Source organism: Annulohypoxylon maeteangense (assembly GCF_022496945.1).
Source record: "Annulohypoxylon maeteangense strain CBS 123835 unplaced genomic scaffold GGS22scaffold_17, whole genome shotgun sequence".
NCBI classification, from domain to species: domain Eukaryota; kingdom Fungi; phylum Ascomycota; class Sordariomycetes; order Xylariales; family Hypoxylaceae; genus Annulohypoxylon; species Annulohypoxylon maeteangense.
This window is the reverse complement of record NW_025953264.1, coordinates 766614-790684: the sequence shown is the minus strand read 5'-3', so window position 1 is coordinate 790684 and position 24071 is coordinate 766614. Positions and strand designations below refer to the sequence as shown.

The following is a 24071-nucleotide window of genomic DNA, read 5'->3' as shown; positions in this document are numbered from 1 at the left end:
GGCCTAGGGTGGCTTAGCAGTAACGACGACGCCCCAACTCCAACTGTTTCTGATCGATTAGTTGATCTGATCTCACTTTACACCTTTTACGATTTATGAACATTGAACAATGAAAAAACCATGACTGGTTATTAAAAAAAGCGATTCTATTACGGCGCTCGAGTCATTATTCGTCTGTTCGGGTATCAGTGCCGTATCGTTCATTTGAATTGTGTAAAATTGGTACTAAACAAATTTATACTTGATCATCTTGTCGAGTCCCAGAAAAAAACAAGCATTATACATCCCAATTATGCCCCTTGGCATCATTCTTTAATTGTTACGATCGATATTTTTGACCGACTTTTAATCAATTCCGAATATCAATCTAGACCTACCTGGGTACTTTAATGTCTCAAAACACCAATTCCACCGGTGCACCGATACAACCGTCTTCCAAGAGCATGGCGGCGGCCCCGAAGTTGAATTCGCAAGACATGGAGATGGGGAACCTCGACGCGCCCCCGTCCGAACCGGACGTCATGCAACTTGCAAGAGTAGGAGATATACCGGGCATGGAGAAGCTCTTCGAGTCATCCGATGTCGACGCGACTTATACAGATGATGAGGGGATCACGCCGCTTCACGTATGCGCCCAATCTACCCCCAATTTTGATTGGCTCTATGGCTCTTCGGTTTAGTTCTTAGCTAACGATAGGTACCCAGTGGGCTGCTATCAACAACCAGTTTACGATGTGCAAATTCCTTATCGAGAAAGGTGCCGATATAAATAAGAAGGGAGGAGAAAGCGTTGCGACGCCGTTACAATGGGCTGCTCAACGGTCCAACTATTACACCGTAAACCTTCTTATCCAACACGGCGCCGACCCGCTCATTACCGATGCCCAAGGGTATAACACATTACACATCTCGACCTTTAGTGGAAATGTTTTATTAGTGGTGTTGTTGTTACACCAGGGTATTCCCGTCGACGTAGCCGATTCTTATGGCCACACATGCCTTATGTGGGCTGCATATAAGGGTTTCCCGCAATGCGTAGACCTCTTCTTACGATGGGGCGCGAGCGTACATGCGACGGATGAGCAGGGCTTCACTGCGTTACACTGGGCATTGGTTAAGGGATCCCCCCCGTGCATCTTAAAGCTCTTAGAATACGGTTCGGATCGGTTTGCGAAGACGACAACGGGCAAAACTCCTGCAATAACGGCTAAAGATCTCAACACTGTCAACGCCTGGCAGCGAGCTTTGAAAGAGTGTGGCTATGATGAGGACGGACATTCCGTGACACCCTGGTGGCCTGGAGCGTCTTTCTTCCTTAAGGACAAGCGAGGGTTCATGAATAAGTTCTTATTCCTTTTGCCCACCCTGTTACTGTGGATGGAGTTGATGGTTATGAGCCACCTCCCCATCCTCTTGTCTGTTCCGATAGCGCTTGTTGTAGGGTTCGGTTTTCAGTGGATTACGAATCAAGTCCTGGAATATGCGCCACCGGATATGAGGCATCTGCATAGAACGGTATGTATCATAGATCCGAAGACGGCGTTATAATACTAATAATCGCAGCCATGGTTAGCCGGTATCTTTGCAGCATCATTGTTCCTGTTAGGCACACGGTGGATTCTTACTGTATTTCCTGGTAAGTGTTTTCGGGACATCGTAACTGACCGATAATTTCTAACTCATTCTAGCGACCTTCTCAGCTCACCCGTTGCTCAACTTTTTCCACATCGCCACATACAGTCTCACAGCTTATTTTTATGCTGCATGCATGGTATTCGACCCTGGATATGTTCCAAAACTCAACGGAATCGCGGAGCAGAAAGCGGTCATTGATGAGTTGATAAGTCTGTGGAAATTCGATGAATCTAATTTCTGCGTCACTTGCATGATCCGCACTCCTCTTCGGAGTAAGCATTGCAGACGATGCCAACGATGTGTCGCGAAACATGATCAGTAAGTATAGAATTAGAAGACGGAGATGATGCCTTGCCGAATAAATACTAACTCGATATAGTCACTGTCCTTGGGTAAACAATTGCGTCGGCGTGAACAATCACCGTCACTTCTTCATGTACCTAATCAACCTAGTCTTTGGCATTGTATCCTTCGACTGGCTGCTGTATTACTATTTTTCCGAGCTTCCCAAGTCGGATTCTCACGATTGCCTTATCCTGTCAGAAGCCATATGCTCCGTTATCAGTAACGATTCGTACACGGTGGCAATTGGCTTGTGGGCAACTCTACAGCTTACGTGGGTGGGCATGCTTATTTTCGTACAGTTAGTACAGGTTGCCCGTGCTATGACCACGTATGAGAATATGTACGGTGTACAGGATGGTTCAGCAACGTCGTTGGGCTCTGCTTTCACGAGCACTGGAGCACCTCTCGACCCCAACCATCCCGATGCCACACCTCCGTCTGCAGCTGCCGATCCTCTTGGAACTGGTCGCGGAGGACACAACCACAAGCATAAGAGCTTCGTCTCCCAATGGAGTCGTATTCTCGGCGTCGACACGTTTATCGAGACGGCTACAGGCCGGGGTGCTGCCACAGGCAATAACAAGCGCAAGAAGCGGAACCCTTACAGCAAGGGTATGGTTCAAAACTGCCGCGACTTTTGGTGCGATCCTGCTCCCCTCTTCGGTCGTAGGGAAACGGGCGACGCGGTGCTCGGCGGGGAGAAGATCAACTACACCGAGGTCTACGAGAGTCCGGCGGCGATGGGCCTAGGTCTCAGTGGCGCCAGCTCAAGCGGGCGGAGGAGAGGCGGTTACGAGACCGTGGCGAACGAGGAGGTGTAAGGCGTATATGACGAGGTATGCGGTGATAGATACACGAGTCGCTTACGTTAACATGACTTGGTACTACTGACGAATATTGAATTTCTGGGCTTTCGCGCGCGCGGCGCTAGCGTTACGCGGCTGGGGTATGACACTAGAGTGTACAGTAGGTAGTTAGTCCGCGGCATTCAAAGCGTCTCGGTACGGTACCCTTGGTAGGTCGGTCGGTCTCGCATAGATAGGTGTATGAAAGTAACTATGGGATTATTGATTGACTTTTTTGATCTTGAGAGGGCTTGGTGTATTGAGTAATTGGAATGTTTGCGTGTTTGTGCTTCTGGTTTTACTTATACTTACCTAGGTGTTTTAGGTGACGAGGAAGAATAGCAGTAGTGTGATACGAACATCTTCGTGTTTTGGGAGAATTTGGGGTTAGGGATAGGGTTATGGTTGAGAATGGGGTTAGGGTATAACCCTGATGATCCTTACCCTGGGGTTATTACTAATCGTCACATCCAACCCAAATTTCAAGGTTGTACACCTGTTAAAAATTGGGATTTCTGGCACTCGCTTCATTAGAAGAAATGGTATTTTCCTCCCTTTGAAGGAAATGCCTGCTTTTTTACCTACCCAAGTACGTGGCTCTAGGAAATTTCGCACCGTCTCAAGTTAACATGGAAATCAGGTGAAAATGAGTCTTAGATCAGGGGTAAAAACCCTCGTCTAAAACTCGTCCGACCAACATCGCCAATCGTGCAAACTCGATCTTTTCATGCACGAGTATCTTCTCGTCTACCATCTTTGGACCAAATTGAATAAATTCTATTAACGAGAGACTTCGAAATAATGAAAGAATATTGTATGTGCACTAATTCCCCACCATAAACCCCCTCCAAATTCAAGGGTTTCCCAAGCCGAAGAAGCTAACTTTTCAACCAACCCATCTTCTCATAACCCAAGACTAATTCTAACCCATGACCTTAGACCAGTCCTGCATAGCATTAGCGTTGGAAGCGCCCTTCATAACAGCAGCAATGTCCGTGTCGCCCTCGACGAAGATACCGAACTTATCACCGCTGTCCTTAGAAGGGTCGTAGCTGCAGGTCTTCTTAGGCAGGAACTGCCAGTACAGGTTAGGGATACCGCCCTTGTTGATATCGTTAGCCTGGGCGGGGAGCTCGGTCTTCGGGTTCGTAGAGCCAGTGTTGACGCCCCATTCCTCGATGAAAACAAGCTTGCCGCCAGACTCAGAGACCCATTTCTTCGCGCCGCCGGACCACTGGCTCGGGTTGCTGGACTGGCTGCCGCCGTAGCGGTGGACGGCGATGAGGTCGATCTCGGGGCACGACGTCGCGGCCTTGATGAAGTTGCAGTTGTGCGAGATGTCGCCGCCGATGCCGCCCGTCGCGATCTGGATCTTGTTGTTCGCGCCGAGCACGCTGCGGAATTTCTTGGCGCGCCCGCAGAGCCAGCCTTTCGCGTCGTTGTTCTTGCACACGGAGGTGTCGGCCGACATGGGCTCGTTCTGTAGGTCGAACGCCATTATCCCCTCGCTCCAGTCTTTCCACACTTTGCCTGAGTGCGCGCCCTTGTACGAGAGGATGTACTCGATGCGCTTGTCGTATGCGTCGAAGGCGTCTTGAGAGGTGTAGAAGCTGTTTTTGCCCCATTTGCTGGAGTATACGTCCCTATTTTCCTATTGTCAGTCCCGCGAGCCCAACCTTGCCGAAATTGGGGATAATGGAAGCTGGTCGGTTCCTATGTAAATAGGAAAAACCACTCTTACTTTCTGTAGTCTCCGAGGAGCGAGTTTCCATCGTGGGGGGAGATGATGGCCTTGATACCCTTCTGAGCTAATTTGTTGACGACTTTGTCGACGGCGTCGAGAGTCTGAGTGTTAAACTTGCCGAGCGTGGTCTCTAGCTGGGGGACGCTGACGGCGAGCTTGCTGCCTTTCGTACAGCTCCCGCTAGACTGCTGGTTCACCCACACGCGCACAACCTTTGCTCCGTATTTGGCGAGGTCGGCGATGTACGCATCTTGATCTTGGTCGGACATCCCGGGAAGAAAGTACAAGTTCGAGCCCATGAATGACTTCGATCCCGCTCTCGATTCGTTTTGCTGAACAGGCGTAGCGGAAACGCCTAGCGCAAGGGCACCGAGGATTGCGAGGATGGATACCTTCATTTTGCTGATTTTTATGGTGTTTAGGTTGAAGCGAGAGACGATGGAACTAGGACTTGGACTTGGATGGGGCTTGATGGCTGGTGAAGATGTTGAGATTAATGTCGAGGGCGATGATGATACTTATAGGAAGTTCTTGTAAGTAGAAAGCTACTCTCTATTACACTGACTCGTATTAGCCTTTGAAGATCACAGCCTTACGAGTGATATCAAGTAAGTCGACGTCAACCTATTCATCCTAGCCTTGATTAATAGGCAATTGAGATTCAATAGAAACATTCCATCTCGCAACATGAAGCTTAGTATCTGATCTTCTCAAGCCAGAAAACTAGTTCATTGTTAGGCTGACGCGGTGCCAAAATTATTTTCGATAATCTCAATAGGATGTTGACATACCTGCCGACATAGGGAGATCATAGGCATGGTGGGGCTGTGCTGGGTCTCTTTAGAGCTTCTTTAGCGAGTCTGGGTTTTTTTTGGCACAAAATAGTAGTAGCAATTTCGCACTATCACGCTGAATCGGGATATAATCTGGCTGCAGCATTGAAATATGTTTCGTTACACTATGCGGTGATCTTTCAAGTTCGGCAACTGAATAGAATCTTTATCTAATGCGGCAGTTGCTAAATATAGCTATACGTTGATCAATCGAGTTCTTTCCTTGACTTCAACCTACCTACCTCTTTCAACTCAAACAAGATGGATCTTAAGGCTTTAAGCAAACAAGCGCCAGATATCTCTGCTTCTGTAAGCTCGGCCATGGTAGGATCTTAACCTAGAAGCTACCTACGGTATCAGAAATCAATATTTCTAAAAAGATATTCGAAGATAGTGTGTTCTTTAACAACGTAGGTTAAAATGGCGAAACTATCGAGCAGGTACCTACCCATTTCCCGCCCCCATCGTTTAACCAATCTTGCAGCATATACCCACTGCTAGTAGCCAATCATATACCTAGCTATCTTTAATATTGCATGCGGCTGTTAGAATTAGGGGTTTTGAGGCTTAAGTACCCTACCGAAAAGCTCAGCTAGATCCTTTAACAATCCTAACTTTATCACGATAATCTTTATGAATCCTTAATATCTAAGATAACCCCTCCGTTACAATTCGGGTTCTTAAAAGAAAAAGGTTTTTAGAACTAGGTACTTACTACCTACCTACCTAGGTAGGTACCCACCCAGATAACTTAATCATTTCCACCGATAAATACCAAGTAGGTAAATATAGAACTGTTGAAATATAGAGCCTAAGCCCTGTATTCAGTACACTACTGTACTATCTGAAAACGGATTATAAGCTATTTTCAGTACCTATTATTAAAAACATATCATTGATAGCGATCAGCTGCAGCTATAGATAACTACCTACCTAGGTACCCAAGTAATGAATTCACTATCAGATCAGTTTAGTTAATTAAGCAATCTAATATACACTCTTTTGCCCCCTAATATACGCTATAATACAGTGACCTTTATTCATTTTTATTAATGCCATTATAGGCGCCCCTTTTAGCACTTAGCTTCCCTGTATTGCAGCTTATTATACTGCTGTAACTAGCGTACATGATACCTACGTACCTAGTTACAGTGGTTAACTTCAATAAGAACCAAATCGCCCTACCCTTAATTGAATCTAAGATTTACAGGTTCTATGCGAATTATCAAAGCACCACATGGTCCGTTTCTCAAATATTCTCCCTAATAGAGAGGGCTGAACCTCCAGCTAGGTGTTAGTTAAGCAAAAATGAAAAAGGGATACGTTAATATCCACTAGGTACGTTTTGGGTTAACTGCTACCTATATTTATATTGTAGGTACCCATCTAGCAGTTGACCTACTTAGGTAAACCTACTAAGTCCACAAGATCTTATAAATTCATTACTACCGGTACCTACCCATGACACATACCTATAATTCTACCTGTCTTGGTATTATTCTGTTGATGCGAGATCAATCACGACGAGTGAGTTTCGATTTTTTTTTAAACATTCATGCCGGTATTTCCGAGGGAAGATATCATAGCGGCGAGGTCTTTGCGTTGAAGTAAGGGAAGATCGGATTCGAATAGATGAGGCACTCTGTCATGGATGCCCGAGGACGCATGCTTAATACGATGGCTATCAATGTAATTGAAACGCGCGAATAGATAAACTAGCCTACCCTCTAGCGGAATGGTTTTTTTATGTCTATGTGAAGTAGTCTGTCCACTTGTATACTAGGTACCTAGGTATGTAGGCGCAAACAATGCCGCAAAACCCCCCTTTTACTGCGGCAACATCAGATGTAACGTGATTCTGATCATTGCAAGTTGAATCCCGTACATCCCGTTCAACCTAATCCAAGGTAACACCATCTACATGACGTAGTAAACCTTTCAACATCACTAACAGAATACTTTGGATGATACTTTCATTGTATTCAGCGTTCATTCATAAGATAAGACGATATATACTTACTTTGTAACTCAATATAACTCTTTTCGTGTCCAGGCGGATTAGAGGATCGTGGTACCATGCTCATTTCCGTATCACGTAACCAGGCACTATTGAGTCAGATCACCTATGTCAGATACCTATTGTCGACTACCTCGGTATCTTATAGTGACAATCTCAGATAGGTGGTGAGTTCGTTTTTACATGGGGCTTACTTCTACTGCGATAATCTGCTAAACGTCTTGGGAACCCTGAATCGATTACCGCAATTCCATCCCCTTGGGTACCAATTGAGATTGTAGAACCGCCAATCCGAGGATAGAGGTCTTAGCACGAGTCGAAGTACGAGCTGTATACGCGTAAAATGCTCCTAGATTCCGCTACAATTGTTTGAAATATATTAAATTGCTACCATACACCGGAATTGCATGCGGCTTTACCGAATCCCCGGGGAGACGTGATGACATTAACGTAAAATAATCGAACCACGGTGATAAATACTTACTATCTTGAAAGGCTGAAAGTTGCGCTTGCGTCTTCATTTTATTACTTTTAAGAAATAACATGTCTAGTCTCCTCTAGTTGTGCTCTTTCATAGTCATTGCTATACGTTATCTATTTTTTTATTTGGCTAAATATGTCAATAAGTCAATCTCAGTTTAGTTCGCATAGTTTAAACATTCCCAGACAAAGGGTGAATTCGCGGACAGAACATCAACCCAGCTCAAATCATGTTCCAGTGTGTAATGAGACGAACAGCCATATAGGCCAATGCTACGTTCCAAATTGCCTTGCGCATGTGGAGACTACGTCGAGCAAGCATAATGGAACGACGACTTCAACAAATATGAGCCCAGCACCATTGACACTTCCATCAAACAAAGCAACGAACCAAATAAAATCAACGTCGCAACATCTACCTATCAAAGTCTACTCAGAATATCTGTTCCCATTACCACCAACAAATCTACCATACTCAGAAAGCCATGCATCGAGGCCTCGGTCACCGTTTCCACCTCCTTATTCTTCTTTAATACCTCCCACGTCCCCATCTCCTTCGAATGGCCCCACAAATAATATCCATCATAACTTTATAAAACGATCCGTCCATGTTGTCAGACGTATCCAACCTTCACCGGATATCCAACAGATCTCACAATGCAAGCCTCTACCTAATAAACCATCAGTAGATATCAACAAGATCCAACAAGGAGACAATAAAACTTGGAAGCAGTCAATATTCAGGTTGACACCAGCACCAACCGGAGTTTCAATCGGAGATATCAAGGATCCATGTACAACTATCCATGATGTCAATGTAACATATCGCCATGAGCTACCGCCACGACTCGCGACCTCTCCTAAACAAGTTTCCCCGGATCTCGTCAGGGAAGAAAGACAAGAAGAAAATGAAGCGAAGGAGAAGAAGGATTCAAACATAGAACATAGGGAAAAGCCAAACAAAACCAGAAATAAAAGCGACACGTCCCGAAATGGTTCTGGATCTATGGAAGAAGTTTGTGAAAACAGGCGTACTCTTACGTCTGAAGAAACGTTATGGCTTCATCGGAACTACAGAGGGGAGGCAACATTTTTGAAAGCTTGGGGGTTGCATATCACGAGAAGTACAGATCGAGAGCGCGGTCTTGAGATTATGAGAGAGCTGATGGCTGCTGAATCTCCAAAGGGGAAAATTGAGTGGCAAATAATGGGACAAGCAGGGAAACGACATGAAGAAATTGGGAGGATGAAAATTACGACGCCGAGAGACAGCGAGGGCCTCAAGGCAATCGAAGAGGAAATAAATATATACTAATTCTACCAGCCACTTAACGAACATATTTGTGTTGCAGTTTACAGATGATAATCTGAAAGTTTCGGATAACTTATTATTAAATCTTACATATTAGGTACATAAGTAATCATAATGCGCATTTAAGGTTTAAAGAAACGCGTAATTAGCAAAATTAAAGCTGTGACCGGTAAAATTTATAAGGGTGGTCTTATAAAAATTTCAGTACTTTTTCCACCTATATAAAGTGGGTATAAAACGAAGGTATTTTTTTTAAGGTTTACTTTATACGTTAAATTTAATTAAATTAAAGATTTATTATTAAAATTTAATAAAATTTTTTTTATTTTAATGTTCGAATAATTTATTATTATATAAATAATTAAACGAAACGATATAATGTTTTTTTAAGTTTTTTTAAACGAATAATTTACTTATTTTTAAACGTTTAATTTATTATTAAACGACGAAAATTTTAACGATAATATTTTAATTTTTTTTAAATCTTTAATTAAATTTAAATTTAAAATACGAGTTAAATTTATTAAAAAAAAAATAATTATTATATAAAATATTTAACCGTTTTTATTAATAAAAAATTATTTAATATAAATCGTAAAATTATTTAAAAACTTATATAATTTCGTTTTTTTAATGAAATAAAAAAAATTTTATTTAATAAATTTTAAATTATTAAAATTATAAAAATAAAACGTAAAACCGAAAAAAAAAATGAATCGAATATTAATTTTTAATTAACGATTATATAAATAACGATAACGTAAATAAAAAAAGTTATTTTATTATATTAAATTAATAATAAAAAAAGTTTTTAATAAAATATTTTAATAATAAATAAATTAAAATATTATTATTTAATAATAAAAAAATTTATATATAAACTTTTTTTAACGATAAATTTATTAAAAATTATATAAAAAAAATAAAAAAAAAAATAATTTTATTTTTAATAATTAAATGAATTTAATCGACGATAAAATTACTTTTAATTAATTAATTAATTAACGTTTTTATTTAATTAACCCGGATATTTTTAATTATTTTATTAATAAACGTAAACGTAAATACGATTTAAACGTAATTAATAATAAAATATTAAAAATTATTATTTTTATTTTTAAAAAAAAAGAAATTTTATTATATAAAATAATTATTAATTATAATATATAAAAGTTAAAAAAGTTTAATATAACGAAATTCGAAAAAATATTTAAAAAAAGTTTTAAATTTATAAACCGTAAACTTAAATTTTTTAATTAAAAAAAAACGTTCGATTATTTCGATAAAAACTTAAACGACGAAATAAATAACGAAAATTTCGTTTTAATTTATAAAATATTATAATAATTACGTTTTATAATATCGTTTAATTTATTTAAAAAAAATAATAAACGAAAATATTTTAAATAAATAATAATTAAAATTATTAAAAATAATAATATTATATAATTATTTAATTATTTAATTATTTAATTACTTAATTATAATATTTAATTATTAATTTAAAAGATTTATTATATAATAATTATATAATTTTTATTATTTTTAAACGATATTTTTTCGTAAAATTATAAATAATATAATTTTAACGTTTTAATTAATTAATTAACGTTATATTTTAAAATATTTTTTATTTTTTTAAATGAAATTATTATATATTATATTATTACATTTATCGAATTTAATAAAATTATATAAATTATAAATAACGTATAAAAATTTAACTTAACTTTAAATATTATATTTAAATACGAACGATTTAATAATTTTAAATTTTTATTTAAATATATTAAAAATTTATTTAACGATTATTCGTAAACGAAAATAATGTAAATTATATAACTTCGAAAGTTTTATAAAAACGTTATTACCGGCTTTTTATTTTTAAAAATAATATTTAATTTTTACGAAAAAAATTATAATATTAATTCGTAAATTAAAGTTATTATTTATTAAATAAAAACGGGTTCGTAAAATTTCGAAATGTTTTTTTATAATAAAATTTAAAAGTTTATTATTATATATAATATTTTCGATATTTATTATTACGTAATTAAAGGTTTTATCGAATCGTATAACGGCGAAAATATTTTAAAATATAAATTTTTTTCGATATTTTTATTATTTTTATAATTTAATAAATATAAAAACGTGGATATAAATACCATTTATTATTTTAATATATTCGTTAAATTTTTCGAATTTAAAATTTAATTTAATAAATAACAATAAATAATTATTAAAAAGAAATTATATAAATAATTTAAATAATTATATTATTATTAAAAAGATTAATTTTATCGATAAATAAATAATATTTTATAATATTTTAAAAAAAATAACCGTATTTCGTTAAGTTTTATTTAAAACGATAATATATAAAAAAAATAATAATTTTTAAAAAAATGTAACTTATTTATTATATTTTAAATTATATTTTATTTTTAATTACGTTAAAAATTTCGTAAATAATAGTTTAATTATTTTAAAAAAATTTTCGAATTAACGATTAAATTTATTTAATAATTTTTATGCGATTTTACGTGTTATTTTAAATCCTTTTAAATTAATAATCGTTTTTTTAAATAATAATAAAAAATTTTTTTTTTTATTATTAATTTCGAAATTAACGTAACGTAATATTTTTAAAGTTAATATTATTACATAATTAAATAATAATTAATTTTTATAACGTTTTTTTTATTTTTTTAAATTTATTAAAAAGTAAAATATTCGAATTATCGTAAAATTTATTTATAAAAACCGAAATTATATTAAAAAAAAACTTTCGCGTTAAAATTTTTATAAAAATCCGGTTTATAACTTTTTAAAAAAAATTTTTAACCCGATTAAAAAAAATCGACTTTTTATTTAACGCGGTATATAATAAATAAAAATTTATAATTAATAAATATAATTTATTTTTAAAAACATTATTTAAAAAAATATAACGTAGTTTTAACGTAATAAAAATATTAAAAAAATATTTTATAAACCCGGTTTTTATTATAAAACTTTTTTTATAAATTTTACCGGTTAAAATTTAAGTAACGAATAAATTTCTTAATAATTTAAAATAACGTTTTACGGTAATATTTTATTAATTTTAAAAAAAATTAAAATTTTATTTAATTAAAAAAATAAAATATATTAATATAAAATAACGCATTAAATTTTTTCGTTTATTATATTATTATTTAAAATTAAATTATAAAGTTAAATTTATTAACCCGTTAATTATATAATATAATATAATAAAATTACGTATAATTTAAAAAATATTTTACACGATATTTCGAATTTTATAATAAATATTAACGTTATAAAACGTTAAAAACTTTATAACTTATAAATTTTATAACGTTTTAATTTTTTATAATTTATAATTAATTTTTTAAATATGTAAAAAACTTTAAAATTAACGTTAAAGTTTTTTAAAATTATTATTAATATTTTAACCGTTTTAAAACGAATTAAATTAATTAATTTATTTAATTTAATTAATTAATTCGATTTAATTAAATACGTAATAAATAAATAAATAAATATATACGCGTAATTATTTAAAACGAAAAATGTTACGTAATATACGTTAAATTTTATTAAATAATATTTATATAAAAAAATTATACGTTATAATTTTTATAAATTATAAAGTTTTTAACGTTTTATAACGTTATAATTTTTATAAAATTTAAAACATCGTATAAAATATATATAAAATTATACGTTATTATATTATATTATATTATATATATTTTAATATATTAATTAAATTAACGAATTAGCGAATTTATTTTTATAATTTACCGTTTCATTATTATTATTTTATTAAAATTTTAAAAAATTATTTTATAAAATAAATTTCGATTATATTTATAACCCGTGTTATTTTAAATTATAAATACGTTAAATTTAATTTTATTTATAAAATTATATTTATTATATTTTTAATTAATTAACGCGAATTTTTATATTAATTAACTTTTTTTATATTTATAATTTCGTATTTATTAAGTAATTTATTTAAAAATTTATTTAAAATTATTTATAATATTATCGATTTATTAAAGTTATAAATAATTTTAAATAAATTTTTTAATAATTCGATTAATTTAATGTAATTAATAATTTAATTAATAATTTAATTAATAATTTAATTAATAATTTAATTAATAATTTAATTAATAATTTAATTTAATAAAAACGCATTATAATATAAAAAACTTTAATAATTAAATGCGTTATATTTTAATAATTATTAATTACTTATAAATTATTTATAATTATAAAGTATAATATTATTAAAGCTTTTTATAAATTTTACCTTTTTTAAAGCGTTATACGTTATAAACTGATAATTTAATTAAAATAATCACTTCTAGAGGTGCTTATGAAATTTTAATAAGCATAAGTTTTTTCGACGAATCTGATTGATTGAAAATAAAGTACTATGGGACGCTCCACCAGCAAAATTACAGTGGGGATAAGTCTACTGATACCCCCAAACGTCAGGATTAGATTACTGGCTGAGACCCGCTTTAATCCCATAAGTCTTCAAAGGATTATGCTCCAAAACACCCTCTAAGTTTCGAAATAAGCTCACCAGACATAATGAGGCAGTGCAACCTGGGGTGTAAAATCTTTGGGTGACCCCTCAAGCCACACCACGTCGAGCGGGGTACATACAGGAGTGACCTAGTCCTACCATTTACACAATTACAGCATTACCAATCATCACCCCTTTCAAGTTTGCAAGGCAGTGTCTTTTTTTTCTCCCTCTAATATTTATGGCCTCGGTACGATTCGCGACGCCGGTCATCGATTCCGATTCATCGGATACTGACGAATATTTTGATACTGTAGCTGAGTACAAAGAACCAAACGGAGAAATATCTTCAGGGGCTTTGGATATTATATATGATGTAACTTGGCATTATGAAAATGGCTCAGGAAGGTATGAGTGTGAAGAGGATCCATGCCCAGCTACGGAAATTTACAAACCTCCTCCAAAGAAGCCGCGATGTGTTATCAGCGTTTCAATCACAGCAAATGGTGTGTCTAGTAAAGGTGGTGGTGGTAATACAATCATCCACAGGGCACCACCACCACCACCCATTATGGGATCAATACCTATAAAATACCGATCCAACAGATATAGGCCTACACAGACACCGCCCAATCCTTTTCTCAGCGGACATCGATCCGGTCTGCCGCTAAGATATCCAGATGACGACTTCAAAACAACTTCGATCAATGTCACCGGACTTAATATACACTCCCCTCACCTTGTAAAGGCAATGCGGGATCTTATTAAATATTACCCTTTTCAACTGTTGCAAGGGGATGTCATCTATGTCTCAAAGCCGTATGCAGTGCTCTTGCATTACTATCATGACTTGAAGAATCTCAGAGAAACTCACACAAACAACGGTATAAAACATCCGATAAAGGACGAGATTATCCATGATCTCACCGTTCTCGTCGACTGGCTAGAGCCGCACTACGTTAATACTATTCAACCGGAGGAAGAAAGACATCGGAGAGGGGTAACTACTTGGGAACGTCTTTGGATTCTTTACAAACCAGGCAGTATTTGTTACAGCAGCGTCAAGGGAGAATGGCGTGCTTTTATAGTCCGTAACACATCAAATCCTTTGGTCTTCGTCGATTTTTCGGTCACCGCTTGGTATGTATCATATGATGGGGGACGATTTGTTCGTAGGAACAAAACTTTTACACTCGGTTACTTCGGTGGTGAACGAAAGATTACGTCTCTCGATCTTGTTCCTAGGAAATTTATCGATAGCGCAGACGAAAGACACGCATTATTGGCATCACGAGGTCAACGTTACCATGATATTATGCGGGTCATCCCTCACCATTTGAGATATTCCGGTGATGGAATTGGCCGAACTGGATTCAAACAAGTAAGCCAATCTTGCTCACAGATGTGTCTAACTTATTGACCTTCATGAAAGAAATATGACGGTGAAATCATAGTCGATCCTGAATCATGGAAGACTGAAATTTCAAAGTCCAACACACGCCCCCAGAAAAAAAAGAGATCCGGTGCTGACTCTGACGAGTCTTCCGGGAATGAATCCATGTTAAGCGACGACCCAGCCAGTGATATCGATCAAGATTTAGATGCCCGCGATATCAGAAAACCAGAGATTTCAAACAGTGATGCATACGATTCAATCGCTGATTGGAAACGGTTGGAAATATCCCAGACGAAAGATCCCAACTCTGCAGAATTGAGTGCACACCAAAAATCTCTTCTCCCAACGCATTTGAGGGGGTTCGCCCTAAGGCATAAGTTGTGGAGTAAGTATAATTATCCCTTTTAGAAGTCCCCCATAAGGAAAAGAAGTTGTATTAATTCCAGAAGTGATATTTGATCTCGAAAGTGCTCACGAGATCGACCGAAAAAAGAAAGACGATGCTTTGAAAAACTTGATAATTCCCGATGAAGATCGTCGGGTCCTCACAGCTGTCACGCGAAAGCACATCAATTCAAAAGCAAGTCCATTATTCTCCGACTTCATTCATGGAAAGGGGGAGGGCCTGATACTGCTCTTGCACGGTAAGCTAAGTCTATTCATCACCCCAATTCACACTCCTAACACTTTCAGGTCCACCAGGTACAGGAAAGACATTTACTGTTGGTAAGTCAACCTCAATTTTTATAGTAAATATCTTCTAACTTTACTAGAATGCATCTCTGAATATACTTGTCGCCCTCTATTATCTTTGACGGTTGGCGATATTGGGACAAAGGAAGAACAGATGGAATCACGCCTTTCAGATTGGTTCAACCTAGCAACTAGATGGGAAGCTGTCTTGCTCATCGATGAAGCTGATGTCTTCTTGGAGAAAAGGGGGCTGTCTGATCTAGCGCGGAATAGTTTGGTATCAGGTGAGCTTTTTCATGCTCTAAATTTTAGTCTCGTTTCAATGCTAATACTAATTGATATTCAGTATTTCTTCGATGCATGGAATACTATAATGGAATGCTCTTTTTAGTGAGTCTAGCTCAATTCCCCATTGGTTATCAATTCTCATATCTTATAGACAACAAACCGTGTTGGGCATCTTGATGATGGGTTCTTGTCTAGAATACAAGTTGCTATCACGTATAAGAAGCTTAGTACCGAGTCCCAGCGGAAGATATGGTTGCGGTTTTTCAGTAAGATCAACGAAGATAAAAAGGGGGACTTGTCGGTATCGTGGGAGGCTCGGCATTATATCGAAGAAGAAGGAACTGTAGAGTCAATGGATATGAACGGCCGTGAGATTCGCAATGGTAAGTTATCCTTTCATATCTGTAAGTGGATATCGAATAGTCTTGCTAAATAGCAGCCACAGCATTACAAACTGCTGTGGCCCTTGCGAATGATCGCGCAGCTTTCAAAGATAAAGAATCGGTAGAAGTGGCAGTAGATGATATCAAGCAAGTCGCATCAAGAAGGCAGAGATTCGCAGAATATATCAACAGCATCAGAATGGCGTCGGAACATGAACGAGCTCTAGAAAAGGGTGATCGGAATGATCTATGAACGGATGAGCCCGAGTGAGACCAAGGGAGAAAATAACTTCCAACCCTTTTCAGTTGGCACAACTCAAGAAGTTGATTTCTTTCTTACGATTTCATAAAGATTAATATACCCTCAATATGGTCTGGCTACCTGATAATAACACGCTCCTTCAAGCCTATTGTAATGAATACTTATCGCTGTCTATAACCAAGCAGCTCCTTTGCGAATAATGACGATCGGAGACCCTCTCTGTCAACGCGAGAATGTGATGCTTCACACCGATTAGCTATCTTCACCTCACTAATCAAGAGTTTCGTTTGTCCCGGGGTGATTAACAACGTCTTAACTGGCCTTCCCTCGGTACCGAGACCATTTTGTGGCTCTTGCAAAAGTTTTAAGAGAGCCCGCAGACCACTTTCGGCATGCGGGTCTTTTCCTCGATCTATCATCTGTAACCCTTCAATTATAACCATCAATGGTTGGTCACCGATTTGAATGAGATCCTGTATGAGATTTATGGAAATTTCAATAGATTCGCGGCTGCCGTCCAGCTTCCTGAAACGTTCGATGTTAAAATCCGCCGGACTTTGAAATTCAGATGGAAGATTTTGTAATATTTGCTGGATTAACGAGAACAGCATTTGGTTGAGGATAACGCAACTGGCACCATCATTCCCCAAATCAATTCCGCGACTGTACTGCCAAGCCGCGGTTGGTATATTGGCTTTCCGAGCCAGGTCCAAGATCCCTTTGCTTGTTGAAGATTGGCTACTGGGTTTGGCTTGCTCTTGAATCCAGAGAAGTTCTGAGTTTGGGTTACTCCACCATTTTTTCAACCGAATAAGGACTTGGCTGTTCATGGAGGTATCTGTAAGCAAGACGTTTGAGTCCGACAATGACTGCGCCTGAGAAAAAGTGTAGTTCATCTCCGATCCCAATGACCGTAATTCTGCTGCGTGGTAGTGTTTCTTCTCGCCGATATGCGACATCGTAGTTGGCCTAGTGTTCTGCAACGAGATCATATCCTGTTGTCCCTTTCTTCCAACGTCCTCTGCGTCTCGTGGTATCGCATAAGAGCTATGGTCGTGGTCTACATCAAATCGGGGTTAGAATTTGCTTGTGGGGGAATGTTGGCAGATATAGAAAATTTACCAACATTCTTGGGTCACTGCAGCCCACTCTTCCAGGAACGCTTTCGTGCAAGAAGCAGCAGTTATAGCAGCATAATATTGCCATGTCTTATTCTTGTGACTATCTGCGTAGTCACAAACCCCCTTAATCACAATGCAAGGCAAGTTGTCCCAAACTCCGGCACCTTCCATCTCAAAGCCGATGACACGATATTTCTTTGCAATTTCATCGCGATCTTCCCCAGATTTCATCACCTTATCACCCGATGCGACTGTACCAATGTGAATTACTAGCTGGGGGTCTGTCGCGGAAAGCCGTTTACGGTATACCAGATTTCCCTCACATCCAAGATCTCGGCAAGAGGACTCCAATGCCGTTCCACAGATGGGGTCTGTTTTAGATTCGCATCTGTCACAAATTTCGCACTGGTCTTTGTCAAGTTTGCGATAGTGTTTATGGCGGTAGGTTGACTCAAACAATATGTCTTGGTTAGCACCTGGATACCGAAATTCCCCACCGAGTTTTCTTTGAAGGATCTCAAGGTGTTGAGAGGTCTCTCTCCCAAGTTTTTGCAGGTGTCGAGGAATTTCTAGCTTAGAGAGCAGGGCTCGTATCTCTTTATTCGGTCGCCCAAGGCTGTCTTTGATAGAATCCTTCAACTCGAAACCATCGGGGTACTGTCTGTTGGAATATCGGGTGGCTGAAATCAGGTGGCTGGAGACTTACGCCCCATACCTATGGCATATATGTATTATCTACGTACCACTACTTACCCTAAGGAGTTCTTCCTTCTAATCTAACGAACATTACTCTCATAACCTGCGTCTATTTCAACACTGTCTACCAAAGTCGTGTTGGATAATTGCGTCGCTGATGATAACATCTCCAAGAAGGATTTCCCTATGGGGGCTGCAAGGGACCCCTCCACAGATACCAACGACGAGCGCGATTTCGATTCCTATGAAACTAGATCGCAAACTTGCGGCTGCACTGGAAGCCATACTTTTCCCCATCCCGGGCATATGTGCTAGGACTACATTATGTTTACCTATCCTACCAGTAGTATAGGCATTCATATCTCTGGCCTGCTTACCAAACCCCTCATATTCCTCATCAAATATAGCATCGACGGCTTGAGCTTCTAGAGGAAGAGCACATATAATCGATATTTTGAAATCGCCGCGATCCCTTGGTCGCATGATGATAGGTGCGCGTGGGACTAACAAGGCTGACGTCCTTCACGCCGCAGATCTGATTCAGTTATGTACCTGAAGCCAATAGAAACCCCACGGAATAATGCTCTTCGAGATGATGCGGGGAAAAGATCCAATGCGATGCGAATTAATATTGACAGAACTGATTACGGTCCTCCATTTGAAGAAGCTAGGTGTCAGTGTCGGGTATCAGACCGGAGATAGATGCCACATTTTTAGCGACAGCTGCCTGTGGCCTTTGTTGAAATAAACGCAGGTTATGGCTCCTTGGAGCACATATGCCATAGGTATGGGGCGTAAGTCTCTGGCCACCCAATAATATTCCAACACCAGCTGGATTCTATTCGTGCGACACCTCGGACGTAAGCAAGTCCGACGCGTCACAATCTTGACGCACTGGGCATTTCTCGCTATTTTTTATTTTTAAGAAAAAAAAGCGACAGATTACTGATAAACAACAAATAGGAGTCAATTGTTACGATGAAATAACATTCTCACCTCAAAATACCAACTGCAGGAAGTGTACGACGACGAAGAATCATGAAATGTGCCGAAGGGATCCCAATATTTACAACGATCCCGTGGGCGTAACTTATCCATTTATTTGATATCTCAGTCTCGTAATACTAAAGTCGCGCAGGAATTTTGACGTCAGAGGCGCTTTGAGAGTTCGATCCAGCATCTTCCACCTTCTGGAGCGCTGCATATACGATCTTGGCAATGGCCCAGACTTTTTCCTCTTCGAATTTCCTGGCTACTATCTGCACACCTACCGGGCCTCCGTGATACGTTTCCGGGTCGTCTAAGATACAATCAATATTCTGACTCTACAATAGGTATATAACGGAAGGATTCACGGTCGAAACTACTGATGCGACTTACAGGCTTTCCAATTCTTCTCGTCCTTTTTATTCAGAGGCCGATAATCATCGTTAACCGGATCTTGGACCTTGTCGACTTTCGTGACGGGAATCACGGCTACGCTGTAGTTCAGCAAATTGAGTGCTTCGGTGTAGTCTAACTCATGTCAGCATAAATACAAGAAAGTCGACTGTCGCATGCGTCTACACGAACCGATATGATAGAGTTTTCCGGGAATGTTTGCCGCATGGGGCGCAACAGGCATTATCACCGCGTCGACGATTTGGCCTAAGGGAGCATTGAGTATGCAGTATCGCCGCTCGTAGACCTTATTGACTCACCGTCATCTTTCGCGGTAGAATTCCAGTATTCCGAATATTGCGCTTCGAAGTCGAGCCCCTGGCTAGCGAGATCTTGGAATTTCAGCAGGTCCATTGGTGGTCGAAGGTTCATGCCGCGGTTGTCGAGAGCGGGAATCAGAGGCTCTCCGGACAGCTTCAGATCTCTGTGGACATGTCCAGCTCCGTCTGCCCTTATAATAGAAAGCTAGGCCGCGAACATGTCAGCCATGAGGTAAAAGAGAGCGTGCTAGGGGTTCAGTATGAAGGTAAGTATTGCATGAACGAAATGAAGATTCTTACGTGAATTTTCGTTGCTTTCTCGTGTGAAGGTGGCACCCAGTCGATGACCTAGTTACTTCTCAGTTCAGATATCATCAACGTACCTAGTAGAGACCAACGAGCATACCTTATGCCCGGCCTTTTCGACGGCATCTACGACCATATGCAGACTACGAGTAACCGGGGGATGAGGATGCACGACTCCATCAGTCCATAGGATACCTAGCTTCAACGGCCTCTGACCTTGTTTAGCTGTGCCATCGGCATTCGTTCTCTGGAGGTATTCATCGACAACGTCTTGGCGAAAGGGAATAGGAACGACAGTAGGATCCTGAAGCCAGGGCTGCGTTGACAGGATGGACTTCAGCATCAGTCCTATGCCGTCGATTGATGTGCTTAGAAACCCGACTGCCATCGGATAGGTGGTTTGTCCAGCATTGCTAGTCGCGACATCTCGACATGAGAACCTCTCGGGTGTTGGCTTGATGCCGAAGACTCCGTTATACGCGGCGGGAATTCGCACGGATCCTCCTATATCAGCACCGACGCCTAGTGTACTACCTCTCAGGGCTAGCAACGCACCCTCGCCCCCAGACGAACCGCCACAGGTAAGATTCTGATTATGTGGATTGAGGGTCTCGCCGATTATATGATTCTGGGTCTCTGTATAGAAGAGCGTCTGCGGAACACTTGTTTTGCAATAGAGAACGGCACCCAGCGACCGCAATTCAGCAGTAATCTGACTCTCCACTTGGTGAGCTCGGCTGGGGTCCTTGACACCCAAGTTGCTTCCGATATAACCCACATACCCAGCTGTAGTATCAAGCCCCTTTACATGAAATTGATCCTTCAAGCTCACTGGTAGACCATGGAGCGGACCAATCGTCGCCCCGTGTTTCTTGTAGTGCTCATCAAGTTCTTTAGCACGTTCCAATGCTTCGTCAAAGAATATTTCATGCAAGCAATTTCCCTATGTAGATATAACTCAGCATTCGGCTAGACAAGCAAATGAAAATAAGACACGGTAGGTATTTTCACGGCTTGCATATGAAACACTACCAATCAAGAGACGAGCTTACAATCTGATGTGCAACCGCAGCAGCTTTGCAGAACGCAGTGGCTACCTGGAGACTAGTAAGGCTCCCTTGTTTGATAGCATTGACGATAGGCAGGCTATCCATCGATACGATTGATATATCCCCATGGTCGAGAAATTGTTGGATGAACGGTCCAGTAAGATCCCGTTGTGTCGAAGCTCTCTCGATGTCTCCCGGGCTTAGCCTCCATTGTGGATAGATCTTAGCAAGAGTATTGGCCCTTTTAGCTGCCGCTTTTGCCTTCCAGGACTCAGTATCAGAACCCATTATTTCGGTGCGTAAGATTTCGAGATGTCGGTATTGCCGAGAACCCGGAATGCGGAGGTGAAGAAGACATGGTTTTTTCTTAAACCCGACGGTCGTTGTCTAACGTCTTTCAGCCAGAAGTGCTACCCACTATGTACCTTCTACCCCTCGTTATGGGATTTTGATTCTAAACGAAAAAAAAACAGTATTTCTCCAATTAATTTAGCAAGTGCATTTTACTTTCTATGTAAATATTGGGAAACAATATCCCATGTGTCGTGTTGTTCAGGGGCTGGCTGGGAACCATACCGCATTTGACGGTACAGTGGACCCGCATACTATCAGGATTATCTGGATTCTATCTGCCATGCACCTACAATACCTAATGTCAGAACAGGTCTTCTTTTTCTTAATGCATGCGTAAAATATCACAGAACCCCATGATGAAAAAGATTTATCAACTAGGTCTCCCAGCCTTGCTAAGATCAACTCCGAGACATTCCCGGCCTGCAGAATTCGGAGCCAGGGTTCTGAGCTTCGGCACGCCGGCATCGTTTCGTGCCAGAGCCTTGCCACTGCTCACACAGTCAACAAGAATTATTACCAACACCCGGTTGCGTTCTTATTCCTGCAAGTCCGACTTACCTACTTCTAGCAAGACGAAGACGCGCGTATGCGGATCTAATCCTCCGTCGCCTTCGTCGATCTCGTTTTGGTCATCATCCTCGACATGGCGACGAGCTTCCATCAACACCGTCCGATGTCTAATCGGCTGCACCAGTGGCGATTTTTCCGCCATGTGGTTTCTTCAAATTTACTTGCCCGAGCTAGGGGCAGGGACGATTATGGGCGTTGCGAGTAAGTACGTCATTCGAACAGCCCCCAAAGGGCTCCGCAGGACGTGCATGCTGACCCCCCTTATTAAGTGGCTTGCGGTCTCACGACGTCGATGGCCCTTGAGACGATTCTGCTCCGTCTCGGCCGCGACGGGCTGTCTTGGCCATCCGCAGCGAAAACCGCAGCAGGGATGAGTTTAATTTCCATGCTCACCATGGAGGCAGCACAGAACGTGGTCGACTACCACCTGACTGGCGGGGCCGTCGCGTTCGATTCTCCAGCTTTCTGGTCTGCAGCGGTGATCGCCATGTCGGCTGGCTTCTTGGCACCTCTCCCGTACAACTATTTGCGCCTCAGGAAGTATGGCAAAGCCTGTCATTGAATCTAAGGTTCGGTCCGTCGGGATACAGTGGAGGGCGGGCTGTGTTGGTAATTGCCCAATAACGTTGTTGCCCTATAGGTGGACGACACGCACGGAGGGGAAAATAGATAAGGTAAATACGACTGGACACCTTCGATACACATTTTTATTCACGTTGCACAAATAAATGTCTGCCATGTTGACGTTTAAATAGGATATGTGTCAGCATGCCCTGCTCGTGGGGGCTCAACGTTGAGATAGCCTCACAAGTAACGTCATATCAAAGATGCAAGACATAACAGCAAAGCATAATCTCTGTATTAAGAGTTAAAATGAATGTTATGTAGCATTGTAAACCTTTCCGAGGACGGCCTGTCCGTATGCATTGATTAAGAACATTGAAGGCCAGTAGTTATAAGTATCTCTGTACTATTGTAGATGGACACGTTGGAAGCCGGACATGCAAGATTTGAAGGCTGCTAGGTAGTAAACAGCAAGGAAGCAGCTCGGATAATGATATATAGGTAGCTTCAGTGAGCCGACAACAGCCATTGTTAATAGACCTCCACGGAAGTGAGTGTTTCAATGGTAACCTATTGGCAACGTGTGTCTTTGCTATAGGCCGTAGTCAACTTCTTCCATTCCCCCGACTTGTCCATATGAAGAACGATATGCGATTGAGCATAATAGAATGAGATAAAGATATAATACAGGACAGTGACTCATGACCCGTACGAATGACCGTTCATCGATCTCAGGGACTGTTTTGAATGGAGAGGGGTAACGAATGGCTAAGGGTCTAGACTGAGGCTCATTGGTAGGGTTCGCGTTGACGTCAAGCAGGCTCTGCAATTTTTTCAATTCAAGGTATGAGCCATTGGTCAATCACACGTAGTAGCCCATAGCCGAGGGAAAATACGAACATTAGATCTGGGGAAAGCTTTGCCGCAAT

The 24071-nt window shown here is 39.4% G+C and overlaps 7 protein-coding genes across 7 annotated transcripts; 4 read left to right on the top strand and 3 right to left on the bottom strand.

Moving 5' to 3' along the window:
- The first annotated feature begins 49 nt into the window (after window positions 1-49).
- GGS22DRAFT_171466 (ankyrin) lies at window positions 50-3297 on the top strand. The gene is made up of 5 exons (XM_047962604.1): window positions 50-626; window positions 706-1515; window positions 1564-1636; window positions 1689-1953; window positions 2015-3297. The coding sequence occupies exons 1-5, from the start codon at window positions 390-392 to the stop codon at window positions 2799-2801; spliced, it is 2172 nt and encodes a 723-aa protein (XP_047815903.1). The 5' UTR covers window positions 50-389; the 3' UTR covers window positions 2802-3297.
- A 450-nt stretch (window positions 3298-3747) lies between these two features.
- GGS22DRAFT_181423 (glycoside hydrolase family 5 protein) lies at window positions 3748-4868 on the bottom strand (the record flags this gene model as incomplete). The annotated part of the gene is made up of 2 exons (XM_047963863.1): window positions 3748-4468; window positions 4567-4868. The coding sequence occupies 2 exons, from the start codon at window positions 4866-4868 to the stop codon at window positions 3748-3750; spliced, it is 1023 nt and encodes a 340-aa protein (XP_047815902.1).
- A 3377-nt stretch (window positions 4869-8245) lies between these two features.
- On the top strand, window positions 8246-9285 carry GGS22DRAFT_196224 (uncharacterized protein; the record flags this gene model as incomplete). The annotated part of the gene is made up of 1 exon (XM_047965795.1): window positions 8246-9285. The coding sequence occupies one exon, from the start codon at window positions 8246-8248 to the stop codon at window positions 9212-9214; it is 969 nt and encodes a 322-aa protein (XP_047815901.1). The 3' UTR covers window positions 9215-9285.
- Window positions 9286-13951: 4666 nt separating this feature from the next.
- On the top strand, window positions 13952-17167 carry GGS22DRAFT_54224 (P-loop containing nucleoside triphosphate hydrolase protein). Its single transcript, XM_047967370.1, has 8 exons — window positions 13952-15141; window positions 15193-15541; window positions 15606-15800; window positions 15850-15882; window positions 15930-16133; window positions 16196-16239; window positions 16289-16520; window positions 16583-17167. Exons 1-8 carry the CDS (start codon window positions 14002-14004, stop codon window positions 16771-16773), a joined length of 2388 nt encoding a protein of 795 aa, XP_047815900.1. The 5' UTR covers window positions 13952-14001; the 3' UTR covers window positions 16774-17167.
- GGS22DRAFT_196221 (purine and uridine phosphorylase) lies at window positions 16944-19125 on the bottom strand (the record flags this gene model as incomplete). Its single annotated transcript, XM_047965794.1, has 3 exons — window positions 18721-19125; window positions 17909-18564; window positions 16944-17809 (listed from the first exon to the last, which is right to left on the bottom strand). Exons 1-3 carry the CDS (start codon window positions 19080-19082, stop codon window positions 16944-16946), a joined length of 1884 nt encoding a protein of 627 aa, XP_047815899.1. The 5' UTR covers window positions 19083-19125.
- Window positions 19126-19145: 20 nt separating this feature from the next.
- Window positions 19146-22161, bottom strand: GGS22DRAFT_171457 (amidase). Its single transcript, XM_047962603.1, has 8 exons — window positions 21658-22161; window positions 20706-21548; window positions 20600-20647; window positions 20300-20504; window positions 20172-20246; window positions 19980-20114; window positions 19564-19899; window positions 19146-19394 (listed from the first exon to the last, which is right to left on the bottom strand). The coding sequence occupies exons 1-7, from the start codon at window positions 21940-21942 to the stop codon at window positions 19724-19726; spliced, it is 1767 nt and encodes a 588-aa protein (XP_047815898.1). The 5' UTR covers window positions 21943-22161; the 3' UTR covers window positions 19146-19394; window positions 19564-19723.
- Window positions 22153-23253, top strand: GGS22DRAFT_171454 (uncharacterized protein). Its single transcript, XM_047962602.1, has one exon. It carries the CDS (start codon window positions 22871-22873, stop codon window positions 23138-23140), a length of 270 nt encoding a protein of 89 aa, XP_047815897.1. The 5' UTR covers window positions 22153-22870; the 3' UTR covers window positions 23141-23253.
- Window positions 23254-24071: the final 818 nt, after the last annotated feature.